At 46.7% G+C, this 23,586-nt stretch overlaps 3 protein-coding genes across 6 annotated transcripts in view; all 3 read right to left on the reverse strand.

Annotated features, from left to right (window-relative positions):
• LOC120903030 overlaps positions 1-17,362 on the reverse strand; it is a 31,956-nt gene extending 14,594 nt beyond the window's left edge. For 2 of the 4 annotated variants that reach the window (XR_005739526.1, XM_040312210.1), the window contains exon 1: positions 13,112-17,360. Coding sequence is in view for 3 of the 4 variants with exons in the window: in XM_040312210.1 (XP_040168144.1) it covers positions 13,112-15,721 (2,610 nt within the window). In the remaining variant the exon portion in view is untranslated. Of the gene's footprint in view, positions 1-13,111 lie in introns of all 4 variants that reach the window. The other 2 variants (XM_040312212.1, XM_040312213.1) reach the window with 2 other exon arrangements.
• Positions 17,363-18,042: 680 nt separating this feature from the next.
• LOC120903759 lies at positions 18,043-20,245 on the reverse strand. Its single transcript, XM_040313365.1, has 2 exons — positions 20,037-20,245; positions 18,043-19,978 (listed from the first exon to the last, which is right to left on the reverse strand). The coding sequence occupies exon 2, from the start codon at positions 19,975-19,977 to the stop codon at positions 18,664-18,666; it is 1,314 nt and encodes a 437-aa protein (XP_040169299.1). The 5' UTR covers position 19,978; positions 20,037-20,245; the 3' UTR covers positions 18,043-18,663.
• A 1,031-nt stretch (positions 20,246-21,276) lies between these two features.
• Positions 21,277-23,463, reverse strand: LOC120901863. The gene is made up of 2 exons (XM_040310196.1): positions 23,271-23,463; positions 21,277-23,212 (listed from the first exon to the last, which is right to left on the reverse strand). Exon 2 carries the CDS (start codon positions 23,209-23,211, stop codon positions 21,898-21,900), a length of 1,314 nt encoding a protein of 437 aa, XP_040166130.1. The 5' UTR covers position 23,212; positions 23,271-23,463; the 3' UTR covers positions 21,277-21,897.
• Between the last annotated feature and the right edge of the window lie 123 nt (positions 23,464-23,586).

Genomic DNA, 23,586 nt, shown 5'->3' on the forward strand with positions numbered 1-23,586 from the left:
CGACAATATCTGCATGCGGGACAACAAGAGCTCATATCTAGCCTGCGTGAGAGATTCTGGCCCCTTCGCGTACGCAACCTGGCACGAAAGGTCGTATATGAGTGTGTAAGTTGTTTCCGATCCAAACCAACAACGGCAGAGCAAATCATGGGAGATTTGCCCAGCGAACGCGTAAACCCAGTTCTCCCATTCTACAACACTGGTGTGGATCTGTGTGGTCCATTATTCTATAGACAAACCAACAAGAAGGCTGCTCCAATCAAATGCTATGTTGCTGTTTTCGTCTGTCTTGTGATCAAGGCAGTACATGTGGAGCTTATTGCCGATTTGTCTACTCCAGCCTTCATTTCTACATTGAAGCGTTTCATAGCTCGTCGCGTTAAACCATCCGTAATCCAGTGCGAAAACGCCAAAAATTTCCGGGGAGCTGATCGAGCGCTCAAGGAGATGTATGAGCTGTTCCAGAAACAACAACATCAGGATGCTGTTACAACTTACTGCGGAACGGAAGGGATCACCTTCAACTTCATCCCTCCGCGGTCACCCCATTTCGGTGGGATCTGGGAGGCCGCAGTGAAGTCGCTGAAACGGCATCTCAAGGCTACGATAGGATACAGTATCTTGCGGCGAGACGACCTGGAAACTATCTTAGTTCAAGTGGAGGCTTGTTTGAACTCGCGACCGTTAACTGCACTTTCCAACGATCCAGAGGACCTGGAAATTCTGACACCTGGTCATTTTTTGATTCAACGGGCGCTTACATCGGTCCCTGAGCCATCTTATGCTGAGATTCCAGGCAACCGCCTGGACCGCTATCAACAATTGCAGGAGTATGTTCGGCGGATTTGGAAGCGATGGAATCGAGACTACTTGTCTGGTTTGCATCCGCGTACCCGGTGGACTTCAAGGCGAGACAACGTTCGGGAGGGCACTATGGTCCTGCTGAAGGAGGACAACCTTCCCCCTCTAAAATGGCGCTTCGGCCGAGTGCTGAAGATTTATCCTGGTGATGACGGCTTGGTTCGAGTGGTTGATGTGAAAACGAAGGATGGAATTTACAGAAGAGCCATCACCAAGATCTGTATACTGCCCGGACAGAAGGAAGAAAGAGAGGTTTCGTAATAAGGGTTGAAAGCTACCTTTCAACGGGGGGCGGCTATGTTGAGTAATGAATTTGTACGGTATAAACGTATGACCTTCTGTCACTTGAATTTGTTGCTTGGGAATTGTATTGAGGGGACGAATGAAGGAAACAAGGAATAAAGAAGGAGTCTAGCGCAAGCGTTCAATCAGTACAGACGTTCCTCTCTCTACCAGTTGAGAAATTCACTAACTAAAACAGCACCGTTCCGCATTTATCTACCGTGCAAAATATTTAAAGCATTTTCTAACGAAGGTGTTGTGTTCACTTTCGTTTTTGCATTTCGATGCCCCAGCATCGAGCATGATTTTTTTTTTGTACACAGTTAAACATCTTACATCCCTTTTTGGCCCTCAGATTTGCCTTGACATTCACAGAATTCACTTAAAAATTTAACATCTTCCCACAAAGCCACAACAAGTTCCGGGACCAAATGCTGGTGGTACTGCTGCTAATCGTTTATAATTGGACACCGCCACCAACAATGCATTCATCATAAAGCGGTTTTGAGGAATATTGTGGCGGCAGCGGCGCGCTAGTTTAATTAGCATTTAATTAGCCCAGCTCTTTTTTCCGGACTTCCATTTAACACCACGTTCGTTCATCAGTTATCATCCGGTTGTGTTAATTTTTACATCATTCTGTTATTTCTTTTCTATCATATTTCACGTTGTTTGTGATTTCATTTGAATGTTTTGAGCTTCTTGTGTAAAATAGGAATCTACTTATTAAGTTGCTAAGCCAAATTACAATGCGTGTTGTAGCCGTGGGAAAGCATAATTACAACTTGTCGCACATTGTGTAACCTCTGATTGAATTAGTGCAATTGGTAGGATTGAAACGTAAACAAGAAGCTAGACAAAACGATAGTCATAAGGTCCAATGCATTATCCTCATTTCAAATCAAACCCGATCGCTGAAGACGAAGACTAATTACACACTACGGTAAAGCCTTTAATTGGAAAAAAAACTAGTACATTAATCGAATCGTCTACACGCCAATTGGTGATCGTCTACCAAATAATCGCTCGTGTATGACGAGTCGATTGGAATGAGCTAAAGCAATTCGAGCGCAAAATTTTGGTTAAAGCTGCCCAATCCAATGCGAATTCAGCGGTCCAATTGTCATACCAGGAAATAAACATTTGCTGGGCTTTAAGACTTTTATACAACTCTTTTTAGAATAGCGATCATTTTTACTTCTTTTTAGAAGCAGGCGGGTAGGACAAACGAACAGAAAATCACGTACACTCTCTGCCCAATCAAGTGCACGTGAATGGTCTTTGGTTTGAACAATCTATCCCTCTCGCGTGCAGCTCGAAAAACAATGATAAGGAGGGCCCGGTCGTACGTTCAAAGCAAACAAATCTAGCGACACAATACACTACGACGCGAATCCCGACCGTGGCACATTGTAATACGTTTCCTTTAACGCTGTGTGTTTCGCAAAGCATTTAAATTATCTCTTTCACTCATCTGACTCATTTCTTAAAGGGTGAATTATGGAGAATTTGCAGAAGCGATTGCAAAATTATGTCATTGAATAAAAGACGGATCAAGACGGAACAAAACCCGAGCCATACAGACACTCATCTTGACCGTTGGACATCTATTTTGCAGATAAGACATTGAAACAGCACTGAACAAGTCATCAATGACTCATTCTGGTCATGCTGCATTCAAATCGGTTCCTTGTATGGGAACTTTTTGCTTTACCTTTCCTCCCTTCATCCCCATTATGCGACTCTCGACAGCACAGAGAGAGAGAGAGAGAGAGCAATCATTGTACGATTGGATCAATGCTCGTCGTGTGCTGGTTCACCCAGCTGAAGCGGGACTCTTGGTCATTAAGTAAGCACACAGCATAAATCAATGTGCTATGAAACGACACCCACGGGGAGTCGGCGCTGTTATTGTCCGGCAGCGATCGTCTAGATATCGTCTGGATTTGTTTCACCGTTTGTTAGTAGTTTATCTCCTCTCGCTAATTCTCTCGGCTTCTAAGCAATCTTATGCAAAGTAACTGTCAGGCTCTATAAACTTCAAGAGTTTAGTGTTCGGCGACAACAACAAGCCTGTCGCCTAGAGACTGTCGTAAATGTACATTTTTGGAAGTTCTTCATTAGTGTAACCGTATCCAGGTGATTGTGTTTTGAGTTAAAGCAAAAAACGAGATAAAGTTTGCGGGGGCAACTTTATCACTTCATAACTTTAAAATTTTCCACAAAATTCGACATTCAAACGATCATTAAAGTAAATTGGGAGATCAAAAAAATCACATAATACATAAACAATTAAAGCAGCGAGTGAAAGTGGGCAGGTTTGATAATATACGGGCGAGTTTGATAAACAAACCATTAACGTAACTACTATTTGCTCAAACACCAAACGAAACGAGCGAAAGCATAACCGCTCCCGACCGCTCCCGTTTGACACGCGTGCGGGTGGGGCCGCGATCGATTACATCAATCATAAAAGTTAACTCACTTTCACTGATTTGTTTGGCAGCAGCAGTAGGAGATTGGAACAAATCCCCGTACCCGCCCGATGCAACGAGATACACACGGTGTCTTGAGCTTACCGCTAGTAGCAAAGCAATATCGGCTTCCTCGATCGGCTGCTCTCTTCAACCCCACTCTCCCATTCACCATTAAAATCTACCCCCGAACCTTCACTATTTTTCACTACTTTTCCACTCTGCGTGTACCCCACCCCCCACTGGTTGTTGGTTGTGAACACTTGTTGAATAATTCAAGCGTAGCTGTTGCTTTTTATCACTTCGATGCATCGAAAATTAAAACATCAAACCGACGACCCGTAAGAGCAACGGCGAAGATCCGGCCACTCGTCCGGATACACCCGCACACACCGCCGCCGCCATGGAAAACGCACACACACGTCTTGCGCAAATGCGTCTCTGTGCACAATTAATACGATGCGCATGCAACCATGACGCACCCGTTACGACGATATATGGAGCACAAAGCGTATGCGCTATCGGTACAGTACTGTTCAGATTTTGTCTTCTCTTTTTTTTTGTTCTCTCCCTATCACGCTAAAATTCAATTTGCTGTCTGATTTAATCAGTCCCGAGATGATAGATAACGGCTGGGAGTGGTTCGCCATTCTTTGTTAAGATAATGCTCTTGCTTACCCGACTAGAATGAGCCGATCTATATTGCTTTACTGCTGCTGATCAATCGAGCAGTTTCGTGGAGCAGTGGTAAGTGCTCGTGCTCGCATACTGCAGGTCGTGTGTTCAATATTTCTCTCAACCAGTTTATCACTTGAGCAACGGGCAAATCGTGTTCCGTACGTAATTCTTCTATGAGGGATCTATATCAACATTGTAATGGAAAAAATATAAGTCCGTTCTGAACAATCTTCTCCTTCTAAATTACACATTTAGCGTGTATTGCATTAAACGGAAACGGGACTGGGTGTTGAAATGTAAAGCAGAAAATGAAAATACGTGAAAATCTTTTCCGTTCGTCTTTCATGTGCTTTTTAATGGTGAGGTAAGATCCGGTACAACCAGCGGTGGTGACTTTGTCCAATCGTCACTACTACTCTCAAGCTCACGCCCATCATTCAGGGAAACCATTTTTCACTTTTACTAACACTAACCCCTTTACTACTGAAATGCTTTATTGCAACATACCGAAGGAAACCATCACACGATCAACACTACCAAATGAGCGGACGAACTATTTTTACGATCCATGTGCCCTATGGCCACAGCACATCGACCACCTGTGTAACTGTGTGTAACCAACCAAATGTAAAAAAAAAGTTCCCCTCACTACACTAAACACAGCCCCACATCCCGCCTCCTCACGCCAAGATTGATCGTGATCTTGATTTTCACGATCATGGACCGTGTCACTGCGCCGGTGGTGGTGGTGATGTTGAAGACGCTTTTTTGATGTCGCTATTTATAGGAACATACTGTAACGCCACTGGAACGAGGCACGAACACGGTTGGCACGAACAATTTAAAACCACACAAAATGGATAAAAAAAATATAATTTTTCCTGCTGCGCATAAAATTGCAATGAAAAGTATTTCATCCAAACGCTGTGCAGAAAATTCAAGCCGCAAGCATCAAAATAACATTTTCACTCTTTGTTGAATATAGGCTGTTAGCTTCCCCTTTGCCAAACCGTCTTTCTTTGCCACGGTTTAACATTTCACCCACAATTCTGATCATCAAACGTTTGCTCGCCATAAAACCAATTTTATGGACTTGATCCAGGTCACGCGCATCTTTTTTTTTGTGTGTGTGTGTGTTTACCAGTTTCGATCGTAAATGTCAAGACTGTTGACAACCTTCTTAAAGCTTGTAACGATTGCTGTCCACGGATGCGGTTGAATGCCACCGGAATTACTGCCGGCGAGAAGCAAAACAACACAACGCACATATGCAACTCTCTTTCCACTCCGGATGGAAAAATCTTGCGCACCAAAGGGAAGTGCACCGTTAAGCATCCAATCCAACGTTTCTCCGGCAGCAGCAGCAGCAGCAGTGCCGGATCGTTCAAATGCCTTTAAATGGACGTGCTTCGCGTAAAAGGGAATAACTGTTGGGGGGAAAATCAGCACCGGCAAATCAAACAAACGGAGCCTGATTTTCTCTCTCCCACGGGTACGAGACTGCTCAGAACATTTCTTCTCGTTGCATTTTTATAAGCACAGCTGCTTCTATATACCAACCGACTCGGTGTGGTCAGTGCGCACACCGTTGACCCCTTTTCCGTACGGTACCACACAGCCAAATTATTTACAAACCCACCCACATGTACTATACCATTCGGGTTGAACATTTAATTCTATCATCTACCTTAACCGCTTACCAACATGCATACAAACTTACACATACACACCCTCCACCCTACTATTAAATTGGAGCACACCTAAACCGCAAACGAACGGTAAAATCGCGCCGGTAAACACATCAACAAATACGGCGTGTAACCAAACAGGTCGAACCGACCACAACGGGGGGAAAGGAAGCAGTGCGTCTCGAGCGTTAGTTTTTGTTTCACCGACACACGTATAATGTCTTCGTTCGCATTCGCTTACATAGCTGCCTTTTTTGAAGCAGAAATTTTGATGAGCTTCAAAAACAAAACAACACAAAATTAACAATGCAAAAACATCATACACACAAAAAACGAGACATACACGAATGTTTGGCTTGGAGGAGGAGAAATGATGGATAAACAAAACTTCAAGATCAAGATGGCACACACAAGATGAAGCCGAAATTATGATGACGAGATGTCGTGAGTTCCCCGACTGACAGAAAAATAAAAACCAACAAATTTCGAGCTTCAGATGAGCCCATCGTAACATGAATAATGCATTTTCTTTCTCGGATGCAGCGGAGTTGGCGGCGATGGTTGTGTTGTGATAGCTGGAGGAAGAGTTTAACTTTCCTTTCGTTACAAAAAAAAACATTGCTTTTCTGCCACATCATTTTGCCCGTGGTACACTCCGCAGCACCACCACTCCGAGGAATGAAAATGCAGGCGAAATGATTAATTTGCCCCAACAAGCACAGCGAGCCGCGCCCCACGGGGATGTAGATTTTATCTAGATAAGCATTAGTTTTGTTCCATAAACGAGGTTGTTTATAAAGCGAGCTTTAATTATTTTAAAGAAGGCATCAAAAACCGAGCTCAGAAAGAGTAGCTCGTTCCTCAACTAATGTTTCATTATCTACCGATCTTTTCATGATAAAAGTAATTAGTCTTGATAAAGGAAGGCAATCGTTCACTTTGTTTACGTCCTCTTCATCCTTATCATGGCTCTTATTTGTACCTTATTATCCCTAAATAAACATTTATCAAAAAACCCTGACAGCTCGGATCAATCCAGATTAGAACCTATGACCTTTAGGATGGCAAGCCTGCATCATATCCACACGACCATGGGAGCGCCTAGCAACAGGATGCGTTAATTTCCTAATTAATCATCAAGCATCCATTCTCAGTACTGTTCGCTTTATTAACATTTCCTTCCAGCTAGCTAACAAGCCCTTTCGCAAACATCTATATAAATTCGACTTTTTGATATTGTTGTACGTCAATCATACCACACCTGCCTCGGGTTTACTGCACTCAAAGGAAGGTAACAGGAAAAATTAACGACCAAAGCTGCTCCCAGAAACAGAAATCGATGAAGTAAAGGCAGGGCTTAACAGCAGCCACCACACTGCCCCACACGTGCCGTTACTCTTTCGGGCCGACATTTTGTGCAGCAAATTCCTATACGAACCTCACCCAGTCGCTGATGGGGATGAGTAAATAAAGAATGAACAAGGGAGTTGTTCACCCGCAAGTCAGATTACGGCCAACAACCGCGCATGGAGATTGATAAGCACCGTTCGAGCTGTACAGGCGGAAATTGGAAAGACAATACCAAATATTTATCAAGGTGAAGGTCTGCTAGGAAAACAGGTTAGAATGTACAAACTCCTGTTGTATTTAAAAGCATTGGGAAGAACGTAGCTGCTGCTGATGGCATGATAATGAAATAACAATCTAATACCGACTGCAAAACCACAGCCGAACAAGGGACCACAACCGCTGGAAGCAGGTCGATCGTCACGAACTGGAAATGCAAACCCCGACTAACAGACCGCACCAGCAACCAGATGGCCTTGTCGCTACGCGATCATTCGATCGCGTTGAGCAGCATTCTCGCCGTTACTAATTAATTTCATTTTGTGGGCAAAATTGTACCATTCCGGTAATGTCCAACCTTCTCCCGCTGCTTAATTCCTTTGCAATGTATTTTAAAAACAATAAGTAAACTAAAACAAACACTAACGGCGTTCCACTTTCCACAAGCACTGGAAGAAACCACCAAACCACTTTCCACCTCGCTTCCTGCCGCCAGACAATTAGTTTCGATTTTTTATTCAATTCCAACTGAAAGAGAAACTTGCCCACCAAAGCCAATCCAAACTCCAAACACCCCTTCAGCGGAGGATGGGTGTACTGCGCAAAGCTTGTTGAAAGTTGGGAAACGATCTAAAAATGTGCAAAACCAAAAAAAAAAACGAAAGAAAAGCAGAAAACCGATCGATGGGACGAAATCGAAACTGAAAATCGATTCAGATGAGGAAGCAACACAGCGCGAGGCCTCCAATGGAAAACTCCACCACACCCGACCGATTGCAATGGATCCAGCACGATCCATCAGGGGGTGGGGGGGGGTTCATATCTTGGGATAAATGGAGTTCACGTATGACGTTAGACGCAGCACGGTTATGAGTGAACCATCATCTCGATCTAACGAAACATTGTAGCTATATTTGACTTTCAGACACCTACCAGATGGGATGAGCCGATGTATTGGTGTGTCGTGGGACAAATATAGCTCCTAGAGTCTGTACAAGATCGTGATCTACGATCGCGTGGTCAGGATCGCCAGATCTTGTAGTTCACAACGCACAACAAACAAAGCGTTTGTAACAGAAGCAAAACCCCAAAACCGACGTATTGCAACTGTCTGTTATTATAGAGCAAATGCGATCATAAATGCCCAAAACCGTTAACCTACCGAAAGTGCCACAATGCTTTACACAAGTGTCTATTTCAACCTTTGCAACCTGTCTTCCCTTTTCGGTTCAGCAATAAAAAAAACCAATCTCGTGACACAGGAATGTGTTCATTTCCCCCTAGCAAACCAACGCAGCTTCATCATGCTCATGATCATCATTCCGCCAAACCGATCATTACGGCGGTTTGCCCAAGTGTGTGAAAATAAATCCGTGTGCGCGCACAACAGTACAACGCCTTAAGGTTAAGTAGCATGTGCACTAAGCGTGCGCGCACACACAGATTTCACGTGTGCGTGAGTCGTGTGTACGTTTTTTTTGCCGTAAAATATGTGTAGCCGTCGGGGGGTAAGGAGGTCTGTTATGATATGATAGGTGAAGAAAAACACAAACACACATCACACGACCGTTTTCAAGCCAAGCGCGATGAACTATTCGCTAATTGTAGTATTAAAAACGGCGAAATGGTATTTTAGCCCCCCTCAATTCCCCTCCCGAGCTCGAACGCGATCGGAGGCGAAGCAATCCATCGGAGAAAGTTGCACCCTCCTTCTACCTTGTGCCATCAGGGAAGTGCAAACAGGGAGTAGGCGGTTGGCCGGACGAAATTGGATTGAATTTTGTGTGTTTTTCCTTCACATCTTGCGGATTATTAGATGTAGGTTTTTCTTGTTTGTGGTCGGTATGATTTGTTTTTTTTTTTTATTTGCAAACCTTTCCTCGCCTCAAGGGTGTTTTGCATCGGCTTCATCTTTCGTCGTTTCATATTTTGGAGCCACCGCCTGCGTCCAATATTTATTGATGCTCACCAGGCACGGCCCGTCCTTCGGCGGCTTTATGAAGCGAAGAAAACATGCTTCAAGTTAAAGCAAAATTCATCATCCGGCAGAGGTGCGAACATTTGTTATTCAGCTTCCATCATAAATTGGCAGACCGTGTTTTGCACTTTTGCTTGTGTGTGTTTTTGCATATTTGTACCGTACCCGATCATTACGCCGCACGGAACGAGCAAATAGGCAATGAATGTGGTTGTGTTAAATATATGCTGTTTTGACTAAAGTTTCTCTTCCAAAGGATGGTTTATTCAAATTCAAAACGCTCTTCTGAACCAATTGAGCACTTGCTGGATTTCATGCGGTCATGCTAAACATGAAATATTATCGAATAAAAAAACCACAACAAACATGGAATCTTTTCTCCACAATGTTTTCCCACGATCAAGCACAAACAAAATGGAACGGAAAACACGCCGATAAAAAAAAACGTGGTGTGTAATGGTTTGGTAATTTATTTGATGAAATTTGATGGAAATAAAAAAAACCCACATCATGTGGAAATCGAACCAATGAACCTATTTTCCTCATTTTTATTGACCCATTCGCAGTCTATTGTGCAATTCAAACTAATTTTGTGCGCAAATTTAAATTATTATAATGTCCAACAAACCAGAAGAGAGTATAATTATTAATGGCAGTTACTAACGATTACAGTTTTAAGGCCTAGGAATGGGTGTAGAAACATGCTAACAATTTAAGTTGAAATCATCTTCGTTTTCCTATGAATGACTTCATATTTTCCAATATTGTCATGCCTTAAACCACCAACAAAACAAAAATAAAACACAACACGATGACCTCACACCCGCTGGCGTTACAGATTACCCTCCGTTTCCCCCCACAGTACGTTTCAGGGTGGCCCAGCATACCACCTGCCATTGAAAATTCACATTCCATCCGATCAACAACATCAAATGCGTGAATCTGCCTGTGGTTAAAACATGGAAAGCTGCTAATAAAACCAGCGAAAACTGCACCGAAAAAAAACAACGAATCGCAAACCGTGCCATCCGGTGGCGCGAAGGAGGACAAATCTAAACGATAGCTTTAAGCCATAATTGGCCATCGTCGCCAATGTCGATCTGCCGGGCGCTGCTCATTTTGGCTGACTGACACAAAGGGAATGGAATAAAATCGAGGCGAACAAAAAAAACACAGTTCGTCACCTTGAACGTCACACGTCCTCCCACACACACAAACACACTGGGGAGGGGGGGGGGACTCGAGGAATGCACAGTCACTTCATACTGTGGTGGTGGTTGCACGACCCCGTCTGGCTACAAAGAGAGAGAGAGTGAGACATGACGGCGGCAACAGTGGGAATTTATCGCACGGATTATGGATTACAGAGTTTATATTGACGCGATACAAATCGAAAATCAAATGAATTTCCTTTGCTGCGGCAACAAACCGAGTTTGTACAGCTTGAACGCAGAGCAAAAGCCGTCTGCCCAATGAGATCAATAAGACAATGTTGATAACACATATCGTGTGCATGATAACACACAGACAACAAGGTTCAGCGTGAAATAAAGATTTACAGTACAGACGGTTCTCGTGTTACGTGGTTAGTGCGAACCAGCGTACTTCAGCTTAACTTGAGTAAAGTAAATAGCATATTATAGCATATTAATTTAAAAAAACGGTAATTTGGTCATTTGCGTGTCGAAAAATTGCTCAAAGTATTTTCCAATTTGAAAACTCACCTTAACGCGATTAAGTTTATCGAATCAATTGTATAAATTGGATCAGACACAGTTGACGATAATCACAGCATCTTCTCGGTACAAAGCGAATGAATCATTCGCACCATGACCTTTATTGGCTATTACATTGGAGCTTCCGCAAGCGCCCTTATGGCCCTATGGCAATAGCGGGGGGTTAATATACGACAAGCTTGGAAGTTCGAATCTCATCTCACGCGTATCATCAGCTATTCGTAATCATATCGATCGTTTGCGGTCGCGCGATGGCTTTAGCTGCTTTTGTTTTACGGACCTGTATAGTGGTGCGAGCTCGGAATCGGACCTACCCGATTCCGTTTCCGTGTCCGGAATCAATTCCGGAGCCGATTTCGATGCTAGAATCGATTCCGTTTCCGAAGCCGATTCCGTAGCCGATTCCGAAGTTGACGCCGGAGCCGATTCCTGAGTCGACTCCGGAATCGATTCCACGATCAGAATCGGCTCCGGAATCGGAAATGACCTGGGAATCGCAATTTGCCCCGATAACGGAATCATAATTGACTCCAGACTTAGAAATCAGCTCCGGAATGTGAATTAGTTCTTGAATTAAAAAAAGAAGTTTTATAGCGAAATCAGTCCGGGAATCGCCATGAAAATAGACCTTTTACAAGTATTTTTTTGCGGTTATCAATACGTAGTATGATTAGACCCAAACGCCTATTTTTATGACGATGCCAAAACTGACTCCGTTTGGAAGCCGATTCTAATTTAGGAGCCAATTCCGATTCGAGAGCCGATTTCGATTCCGGAACCGATTAAGATTCCGGAACCGATTCCGATTCCGGAGCCAATTCCGGAATCAATTATGGAGCCGATTCTGGAACCAATTCCGGAGTCGATTCCGATTCCAGAGCCGATTCCGGAATCGATTCCGGAAACTGATCCCGGACCTACTATCCGGCATCGACTCCAGAAAACTGCGGAGCTTTCCGGAATCGATTCCGACAAAAATCTTATTTTTCCCATCCCAGACCTGTCGGAAAGCTATTCAAATATCAATAAAATCGATCAAACCGCCGAACTAAAAAAGAACAGATTTAAATAGGATCGTATCTTAAAAGAAGATTTAAAAAGTATTTAGTGTAACACCAACATGTACAGCAGATTTTAATAAAATTCAATTTATAGAGATAAGACTTTGAATCGAAAATACACTGTAAAACCATGAGTATGATGACTTGTGTTTGTCATTAGTCATCTTTACCTCATAAAAGTCGTTAACACGTTGAAGATACACAAATATCATAGATATTTTCCTGCACAATTTGCGTCAGGCAATCTCCACAAACCCCGTACGAAACATACTTCAGTGAAGATGACAAACCTCTTTCCCTCCGAAGCTTTGACACCTCTCATCCCCATACCCGATCGATCATAACTTTACACACCCGCGCCTTTATATATCGGTGTACACGGGGTACGGCCCAAGGTGAGTTCACCGTGTGTGAGGCATGAGTCACTAACTACCAACCTCCTCTGTCTGTATCGCAAAACAGATCCAACAACCACCTTCCTCCAACCAAACCAAGTTGGGCATATGAAATCCATTCGAAACCGTAAAAGCAGCACACAACACAAACCTCCCCGAACCAGGATATAGTATTTCACCACCACTCACGGTGTTCCGTTTCTACCTTCTCTCTCCTCATTTGTTTTCACCCTGTGTCTAGCTGCATGAAAAAGTAAAACGGGGCCACCGAATTATGACTTGATGATTTCACCTGTCCATGAAAACCCCGCACGGTGTGTGTGTTTGCTAGTACGTTAACCAGGTCTATCGGTGCCATATTGAGAGAGGAAGAGCGTTAGTCGCCAACTTACCGAATTGCTTCCCTGCAGGCTGCGATTGCGGCTGACGCTCCGGGCCCGCCCGATCGACCCAATCGGGGACGGGATCTTGCTCGGGCTCATGGGCGGCTTCGAGGCGGCCGACGATGTCACGGGTGATGGATGCTGATTGTGACCGTACCGGCGCATGGAACCGCGCGAACCGGTGCGGGCAAACTCGTTCATACCGTACGGTAGCTGTTCCCGGAACGGGTCCTCCTCCGGCGAGGTCGTCGCAACCAGCTGCTGAAGCTGCTGCTGTTGCTGCTGCTGCTGCGCCCGGAACACGAGCGGATCACTGCCACCGCCGCCGGTCGAATGTTGACCACCGCGCACCACCCCCCGGTAGTGCTGCCGGTGGTCCAGATTGTCGCCGAACTCTTCGTACCGCTTCGCCTCGTAGTAATCGCTCTTGGTCAGATCGATGTCGAAATCGTACCCGAACTGATTGCTTCGGCTGCGCCTGGCGGTGGCTGCGCCCAGCTCCTCCCCCTCGCTGCCCTCACCTCCGTAGCTGCGGGTCATTGAGCCGGCCGCAGTACCGTACGCGGTCGTGGCCGGCGGCGGATCGTGCGGATGCACCTTCGGGCTGGTCGTTTTCGAGTACTCGCGCGCATTCTTTGCCCACTCCTGGATCCAGTCTTTCTTCGTCGCGACCGAGGTCAGGGCCGCCACGTCGGACGGTGTTTTCCGCCTGCCGCCAACCGGGCTGGCGTCTCCCTTCTTGGCGGCCTGCAAGCGCTGGTGGGCACCGCCGCCTTGGTGGTGGTGTGCCTTCTCCGAGTCGGTGTAGCAGTTCAGTATCTTCCGCTCCTCGTCCGGTGGGTGGACGTCCTTTCCTTTCGACCTTTCCGCCCCGCCATCGTCCCCGCACTCCGCTCTGGTGGCGTGTATGTTCAGCTTCGCCACACCCTGCACGTACTCCGAGCTGTCAATGTGCGATTTGGTTAAGCTGTTGCGCCGTCTCTGCCCGGCCGGCACCGCACTACCACCACCGCCCTCCAGCAGGGTCGGCTTCACGCTCAGAATGCCGCTCGTCGTCACGGAGGTAAAGGTGCCCTGGTCCGGCGAGTCCAGTTCCGGCGCGGTCAGCCCGATCGATTCCATTCCCTTCCTCGATGAGCCGCCGCCGCCGCTGCTGCCGCCCGTTTTATGCGTAATGTTTTTCATCCTCGACTTGAGCTTCTCGATGTAGGACTGTTTGCTTTTGGTGCGCTCCCCGGTGCCACCGCCCGTCCCCTTGGGTGCCGCCGGCTCGTGAAAGTAGGAAACTTCCAGTATGTTGTGCTTGCGGCTTTCCGGCGCGACCCCCTCCACCTGCTTGCCGCTGCTCGTCGTTCGCTCGAGATCGATCACCTCCAGCTCCTCCCGAAAGTCGGTGGGCCGTACGGGCGCGGGCTGCACCACCGGCACGGGATCGACCACCTCCGGCGGCAGGGTCGCCACGTGCCCAGCCGGCCCAATACGGTCAATGTTCATGCGCTCCTTCTGCTCCTCGGTGTAGTTCGCCCCGTCGATCGTGTACGTGCCCGCCTCGCTCACATCGTCGTCTTCCTCCTCCCCATCCTCTCCGTCGCCGCGCGACTTGCGGAAGTTTTCCAGCGGTGCCTCCAGACACGGAATGCCCCCGTGACACGAGCCCAGACTTTCCACCGTAAACTCCGAGCTGGAGTACGAGTAGTCCTTCCCCTCCAGCCCTCCTCCCACCTGTTGCTGCTGCTGCTCGAGGGCTAACGCAAGGGTGGCCGACTTTGGGGCGAACCGGTTGGCGGCATTGTTGGACCGTCCGGTCGGTTGCGCTGGTTTCGCGCCTCCTCCCATCTCGCTCATGCTTGTCCGGGGGCTCCAGCTGTGCCGCTTGGTGGCGGAACCGTCCCCCCGCCCGACTGTGCGCTGCGTCTTCTCGCGCAGCTTCACCGCCACCGGCCGGCCCGTCACATCGTCGATCACAACCATCTGGTCCGGGGCGTCCGCCGTTTGCTGGGGCTGCTTGTTGTTGCGCCGGGGTAGATTCACGCTGCCCGGTGCCCGCGCGCCCTGCTGCACCCGGCCCGACCCGGCCGGGGAGTTCGAGCAGGACTCGAGCTTCGACAGCGATACACCCCGCTTGTGGCGCGCCTGGAACCGTTCCAGCATCTTTTCGTGCCGCTGCGCGTCGACCGGTTTCTTCCCGTCGCCAAAGTCGATCGTGAACGCGAACGCATTCCGCACCGAGTCCGACACGAGTGCGCCGTTCTGTTCGGCCGCATTGTCGACCAGCGGCTTTCCGCCGCTCGGCTCTTCGCTAGCGCTGCGGCCCGCTTTGAGCATTTCGTGCAGGGAAAAGCTTTTCGACACGGTCGCCGCTGGCCGCTCGAACCCGGCCGTACCGTGGCCACCGGCAGCTTCCGGCGAGCTGTCGCTTTTCTTCGAGTTTTCCGGCGTACAGTCCGTCTTCTCCTGCTGGTGGTCCGGATCGTTGGGGCTGGTCGGTGTTGTTGTTGTGTCCGATTTGACTGCGGACGCGCCATCCGCCGTCCGGTTGCTTTCGGGCGGGGAGGCGGTGCTGGACTGCAGATTGCTCCCCCCTCCGATATTGCACTGCATTTCGCCGAACGGATCCATACTTTTGTTTGCACCTAAAATTTGGAAACAGAAACTGATGGCCGCCCTTGCCTTTTGGCTGCTTCTTGTTTGGGTTGCTTTGATTGCTTGTGCCGTTTGACAGATTAGAATTTTAACCTCTACGTTTTCACTCTCTCGCTCTCCCTCTCTCTCTCTTTAGTGCTGTCTGCTCGCCGATAGAGCAGCTGATGTCATGTTTTCTTAATCGCTTGCTCGCGCACACTCCGCGACACAACATTCCAACGCTCCGTTGTACATCTTTCCCCCCGTGTCGTGTTGGTGATGATGATACGGCGGCACTCCTGCTATTCTATTCATAACCATCCACAGACACACCTGCCAGTCTACAGTGTTGCACCAAGATGACCCCTTTGTTTAAGCGGTTCTTTAGGGGAGGACGGCTTTTTTGACTCTCTAAAACCCGGCACTATCCCAACGGCTCGTTTATTGCACCCTAACCAACACACACACACGTGCATACACAGGAAGTACAATTTCGAGGTTATTGCTCCATCACATTTCAGTCGCCTTTATTAAACGCTGCAGCGGCGCACCACTCTTCTCACACACAACTTAATATTGCAATCACCCTATGGACGGTGTGGTTTTTGGCACACGTCACTCCCGTTTTTACATCCTTTTTTCTTGCCTGCTTGCACCGGGATGCACTCTACACGCCCCTTTCACTCCACACACACACACGCGGGCGCACAAACACACACCTACACACAAAGGATGCTTTGTATCCGCAAAAAGACGACTAGCAACTGGAGGCAATTTTCACGCGTTTAGGATTTAGTTGTAGTAGGCAGCAGCAGATCGGACACACACTCACACATGCATTGCGGTACAGCTATTATATAGGCGCGGAGCAGCACCGGATCGGTTGAAACGGAAGTGTTTCATTTCTGCCGCACGCAACTATCGTCATAGTTACCCGTAGAACCACTCGAAACAGTGCCGCACACACCCACACACTCACACGCGCACGGACTGGTGTATGAAGAACGCAACTATGTATACTTTTTTTGTTACATCTCCTTTGCTTTGCTCACAAATAGGAATTCATTTTCCTAACAAAAAAATACTGCTGGGTGGATTTGGTGACACTTGACTGCACATGGTCGTACGCTGCGCTGTGCTTCAATGTGCACAACATGCATTTCCTCCTTGCCACCCCACAGGTGGAAGCGCTTTTTTTAAGCCGAATTTGTAAAGGACACTATTAATACGCCCGCCCGTAAGGGCAGCGACACTTGTGCGCCTGGCGGCACCACTACACAATCACACAGCACTGGGGCACAAACAAAACACTTGCAAGCCGTGCACACGACGGTACACTGGCAGACGGTACACCAAACCACCGTCGTTCTGCGTGACGCACCGTCGATTGTTCTACGATCGTCGCAAATGGAGAGCTACTATTGTGGGGGCCTGTTAGTGATCCGCACGATCGCGAGTGATCCGTCTTTGCGCTCGCGGGACGCAACAAATGTTTTCTGCACCCTCGCACCAAGAAGCACCACGACGGAACGCAACGGCACGGAATCTGTGTGGTGCTGAGTGTGATTCTTTTTTTCCTGTGTGTGTTTGCAGTTTTTGGGGCGCGAGTCCGTACCCAGGCGGCGCTTGATCAGACGGACCGTTTTGGGGTGGTTTTATGCGGGTTATTATGATGTGAAAATGGATGTGCCTTTTAAAGAAGTAGTTTGAAATACATAGATTATGTACAAAATTAATATTTTTTTCGACGAATTTTTCAATGAGTTCAAAAATCCTCATTATAACTAGATTTTTTTTGGCAAAAGCAGTCCCTCGTTAACACCTTAATAGGGGCTTGTAGCTTTATTGTGAAATTCGTGACTCCTGGGCATTTCCTCTAGCACGGACCAGTGACAGATGTCAACTAGTTTGGTTGCACTTGCTTGAAAAAAATTATTTTGATTTCAATTTTCTTGCATACAGTGCGTCTTGCATCATAGGGCGCGCTTGTTTTAAATTATTTAACTGGAAAGGGGTTTCGTCATTTTCGACTCTTGTAATCGTGAAACTGAACACATTTTATTCTCCAGAACAATAAATAAATCAGTGTATAATTATCAATTTAATCTTAGACATTGCGATTCATACAAAACTCGGATTTCCAACCGTTTGACCGGTTTTAATTTCATTTCCATAACTCATAGAACGGTTCAGTAAGCTCCACACTAGTGATGTGCTCTATGGAGCGCACCCACGACTCCGACCGAACTCCGGCAAAATCCGAACCACCAGTTCGGATTTTTGCCAACTTTACCCGTCACTAACTCCACAAGCAATCATAAAATTCTATACGATTTATTCTTGAACTTATTCAAAGTACAATTTACAGTGCATATGTTCTTCCGAATTAGTACGTCAACCGGCAATTAGCTTCATTACAACTATCTTTACTATCTTTAAAAGCAAAAATATTGTAATATTTTCCCATCCAGCGTGTATCATTCAAAAATGTAACACATATCCATCATTCGAGAGTTTAATGAGTTCAGAACGAGAACGTTCATAAATGGCTATACTCGATGAACATTAGGTGTAGGTACACAAATCGACTACTGGGTAAAGTTCGCCTTGGCATTGCCAAATCCGACGAGTCTTAGTGAGTTCATTAAGTGAAATCTGGATACAGAATTGGACCTTATTTAAAAAATCGAATTTAATCTTGAATTAAATGTCGTTTTTAAACACTACTACCGAGTATACCTAATCGACTGGTTAAGGTAACGAACTTGTGTAACGTTACAGTTTAAACATTCCATGCTTAAAGTTGCACAATAATTCTTTGCGATATTCATTGTACCTTACAAAGTAACGTACAGTATGAATTATTTTTGGCTGATTAAATTTTGCTTCTTGTTGCTTCCACATCCGTAAGCCTCTCTCAAAAACCACACGTGTGCGGTTTACTTCTGCAATCGTCTAATGTCCAACATTTCCTCAAACTCATTCACACCGTCTATGAACATGGAAGCATCTTGCTTCACTACTATCGTTTCCGATCTGATCGGTTTTGCCGGTACACTCACAGCCATCAGTATCGATGACGAGGGTGATGATTGCCCTTGAGTCGCATCCGCCACCGCTGCAGGACTTCGCGCATCAGTAGTTGATGTCAACTTAATCTGTTTCGGAATAATTCTAATGATCTCGTCTCCCACTCGGTTTAGCCGCTTACGACGGCTAAGTGGCACACTCCTCCGCACACCCTTCGCCTTTATCCTGCTGGTCGAGTTCTGAAGCTTTTTGCGCATGAAATTCTCCACTGACACGTGATCCGCCCGGTACACGGAGGTGGTACCGGCGTACTCGAACATGTTCAGTATGTTCTTGTGCGCGTTCAGCGCCCGTTTGTTCTTTCCGCCGCCGGTCCAGCTGAAGCCAGCGAACAGCTTCCGATCGATGATGAGGTCTAACAACGTGTGCATCCGATGCTCGGACTGCCGCATGTGTCCCACGCTCGCGTCGATCCACTGGCACACCTGGGTGCGATAGTCATCGTCCTCCAGACGCTTCTCAAACTCTTCTACCGCTTCCATCTCGGTGAGCAAGTCGACCTTAAACTTTTCCGGCTGTTCGACCAGCTGGCACACGTTCGCATCCATCCGTCCCGCCTTGAACGCGTTCGCATCCGCCCGCCCAAGTTCGTACTGTACCGCATTCGATTCCAGGTATTTGTCGTTCATCGATTTTACGGACTTGTCCACCCTTCCGAATCCCTCCTTTAGATTCTGCCGCAACTCTTCCTGGTTCGCCAGTATCAGACTCTTCAGCTCGTACAGTAGGTCCAGCATCTGGGGGCACGGTTTCACATCCCCGAGCGGATCATCGTCCGGCTGGGCGGTGGGGCTGGGCAGCAGCTTCTGCACACCGCCATTGCTCAGCCGGTTCGCAAGAGGATCGTTTGATCGTTGTACCGTTACTCGTGCTGCCGGTTTCGGCTCGTTCAGCCAGCTGCTTTCCATCGTTTCGATCATCTTGTCCGCCGACGAGAGCGACAGAATGTTGCGGCACAAAATTTCACACTCAAGCCTTTCCCACACCTCCGACGGAATGCTGTACTCGTCTTGGAACAATGTATTCAGCTTCCGTATGCTTGTAGCAAACGGCCAGCACAGATAAGCCGTGCCGTCAGCCTTCTTTTGGATCCAGGCGGCCGGTGCAGCTAGCAGCTCTTTGCCGCCGGTGGGAGTAGTCGTTTCTACCAAGATGTACGGCATCCTAAAAAGCGACAAGATACTTTAATGGGAAGTCCTTACGGGCTGTAGTACCTACGTACCTTTCCTATACCACTCAAAAAAAACACACACATACAGCGAGCTTCCACAAACGGTGTGACTCTCTTTCTATTGCTTCGTTTCGTGGTATGGCAGCATACAAACAATTGCCCCTCGCGACCATACACTTTGCTATATGTTTGATTCTCCTCCCGCAGCGCCCTTGGCGTCGTTTCTTCAATGTGTATTGTAGTTGAGCAAAATCATAACAAACAAATGTCAACTTGCTCAGCTGCTGCTGTTGGTGGGAGTTTGAAACATTTCATCAAATATGGATTTGAAAGATTTCATTCCGATTAATTGCAACTTAATTTCAATTATCGAACACCTTTTTTAAATGGTTCTACAACTGCTGCACTTACAATATTCAAAAACTGCATTAAATTCTGAAACTAATGCCTTATAATCGCCACGCCAAATAACAAAACAGAAGCAAATATCCACTAGCGAGTTGTACACCGTATTGTGTAACTATAGTTTATTTTATTATGTAGATAACAGCTTACAAAGAAGACATTCTAACCACTTGGCACTAAAAAAACATAAAAGAGTGTTACTGTCTATAATGAGAATGCAGTAGATGTAGTAGCTAAAAAGAGAACAATGTAAGGATCTTAAACCATATTTACATTAAAAGCGTACGGTCAATCTTTTGCATAGTACTACTTACTAAGGGGTCTTAGGGACAATGTCTAATTCGATGATCTACTTCATGGCTTTAAATTTCTGTTGAAAAAACTTTGCTACATCCCAATGACACGCTCGATTTTGTGGCGTAATGCACCTGTTCACGATACGCTTCATCCTGTAGTCGGCTTTCCAATTCATCCAACTCTTCCTTGCAAGCTACAGCCTTCTTTTCGAATGCTGCACTATCGTCCGTATTATCCTTGGCTAGTACCGACAGCACAGTTTGTTGCAACCGCGAAAATCCCTCGTTAATTTTCCTCCGCAACTCATCTTGGTTAGTGCGTATCATACACTTTAGCTCGCACAGCAGATCGAGCAGTTGAGCATATGAAACATCTCCCAGCACGTCATGTTGTTTGTTCAATTCCTTGTTGATGCGGGTGAAAAACTGATCCGTACTATCAACCGGCGGCCTCTGCTCGCAGTTGCGGAATCGTCCGGAGTCATCCGGAGTCCTTCGGAGTTATTCGGAGTCGGAGTCATTCGGAGTCGGATAGGAAGCGACTCCGGATTTTTGCCAACTTTACCCATCACTAAATCCATTCGCAATCATAAAATTCTATACGATTTATTCTTGAACTTATTCAAAGTACAATTTACAGTGCATATGTTCTTCCGAATTAGTACGTCAACCGGCAATTAGCTTCATTACAACTATCTTTACTATCTTTAAAAGCAAAAATATTGTAATATTTTCCCATCCAGCGTGTATCATTCAAAAATGTAACACATATCCATCATTCGAGAGTTTAATGAGTTCAGAACGAGAACGTTCATAAATGGCTATACTCGATGAACATTAGGTGTAGGTACACAAATCGACTACTGGGTAAAGTTCGCCTTGGCATTGCCAAATCCGACGAGTCTTAGTGAGTTCATTAAGTGAAATCTGGATACAGAATTGGACCTTATTTAAAAAATCGAATTTAATCTTGAATTAAATGTCGTTTTTAAACACTACTACCGAGTATACCTAATCGACTGGTTAAGGTAACGAACTTGTGTAACGTTACAGTTTAAACATTCCATGCTTAAAGTTGCACAATAATTCTTTGCGATATTCATTGTACCTTACAAAGTAACGTACAGTATGAATTATTTTTGGCTGATTAAATTTTGCTTCTTGTTGCTTCCACATCCGTAAGCCTCTCTCAAAAACCACACGTGTGCGGTTTACTTCTGCAATCGTCTAATGTCCAACATTTCCTCAAACTCATTCACACCGTCTATGAACATGGAAGCATCTTGCTTCACTACTATCGTTTCCGATCTGATCGGTTTTGCCGGTACACTCACAACCATCGGTATCGATGACGAGGGTGATGATTGCCCTTGAGTCGCATCCGCCACCGCTGCAGGACTTCGCGCATCAGTAGATGATGTCAACTTAATCTGTTTCGGAATAATTCTAATGATCTCGTCTCCCACTCGGTTTAGCCGCTTACGACCGCTATGTGGCACACTCCTGCGCACACCCTTCACCTTTATCCTGGTGGTCGAGTTATGAAGCTTCTTGCGCATGAAATTCTCCACTGACACGTGATCCGCCCGGTACACGGAGGTGGTACCGGCGTACTCGAACAAGTTCAGTATGTTCTTGTGTGCGTTCAGCGCCCGTTTGTTCTTTCCGCCGCCGGTCCAGCTGAAGCCAGCGAACAGCTTCCGATCGATGATGAGGTCTAACAACGTGTGCATCCGATGCTCGGACTGCCGCATGTGTCCCACGCTCGCGTCGATCCACTGGCACACCTGGGTGCGATAGTCATCGTCCTCCAGACGCTTCTCAAACTCTTCTACCGCTTCCATCTCGGTGATCAAGTCGACCTTAAACTTTTCCGGCTGTTCGACCAGCTGGCACACGTTCGCATCCATCCGTCCCGCCTGGAACGCGTTCGCATCCGCCCGCCCAAGTTCGTACTGTACCGAATTCGATTCCAGGTACTTGTCGTTCATCGATTTTACGGACTTGTCCACCCTTCCGAATCCCTCCTTTAGATTCTGCCGTAACTCTTCCTGGTTCGCCAGTATCAGACTCTTCAGCTCGTACAGTAGGTCCAGCATCTGGGGGCACGGTTTCACATCCCCGAGCGGATCATCGTCCGGCTGGGCGGTGGGGCTGGACAGCAGCTTCTGCACACCGCCATTGCTCATCCGGTTCGCAAGAGGATCGTTTGATCGTTGTACCGTTACTCGTGCTGCCGGTTTCGGCTCGTTCAGCCAGCTGCTTTCCATCGTTTCGATCATCTTGTCAGCCGACGAGAGCGAAGGAATGTTGCGGCACAAAATTTCACACTCAAGCCTTTCCCACACCTCCGACGGAATGCTGTACTCGTCTTGGAACAATGTATTCAGCTTCCGTATGCTTGTAGCGAACGGCCAGCACAGATAAGCCGTGCCGTCAGCCTTCTTTTGGATCCAGGCGGCCGGTGCAGCTAGCAGCTCTTTGCCGCCGGTGGGAGTAGTCGTTTCTACCAAGATGTACGGCATCCTAAAAAGCGACAAGATACTTTAATGGGAAGTCCTTACGGGCTGTAGTACCTACGTACCTTTCCTATACCACTTAAAATCACACACACACAGCGAGCTTCCACAAACGGTGTGACTCTCTTTCTATTGCTTCGTTTCGTGGTATGGCAGCATGCAAACAATTGCCCCTCGCGACCATACACTTTGCTATATGTTTGATTCTCCTCCCGCAGCGCCCTTGGCGTCGTTTCTTCAATGTGTATTGTAGTTGAGCAAAATCATAACAAATGTCAACTTGCTCAGCTGCTGCTGTTGGTGGGAGTTTGAAACATTTAATCAAATATGGATTTGAAAGATTTCATTCCGATTAATTGCAACTTAATTTCAATTATGGAA

The sequence above is a fragment of the Anopheles arabiensis genome, chromosome 3 (genome assembly GCF_016920715.1).
Source record: "Anopheles arabiensis isolate DONGOLA chromosome 3, AaraD3, whole genome shotgun sequence".
Classification (NCBI taxonomy): Eukaryota; Metazoa; Arthropoda; class Insecta; order Diptera; family Culicidae; genus Anopheles; species Anopheles arabiensis.

What these genes read in the sequence shown, in the direction of transcription:
- LOC120901863 (XM_040310196.1), bottom strand. Translation starts at nt 23,211, where the DNA reads ATGCCGTACATCTTGGTAGAAACGACTACTCCCACCGGCGGCAAAGAG.
- LOC120903759 (XM_040313365.1), bottom strand. Translation starts at nt 19,977, where the DNA reads ATGCCGTACATCTTGGTAGAAACGACTACTCCCACCGGCGGCAAAGAG.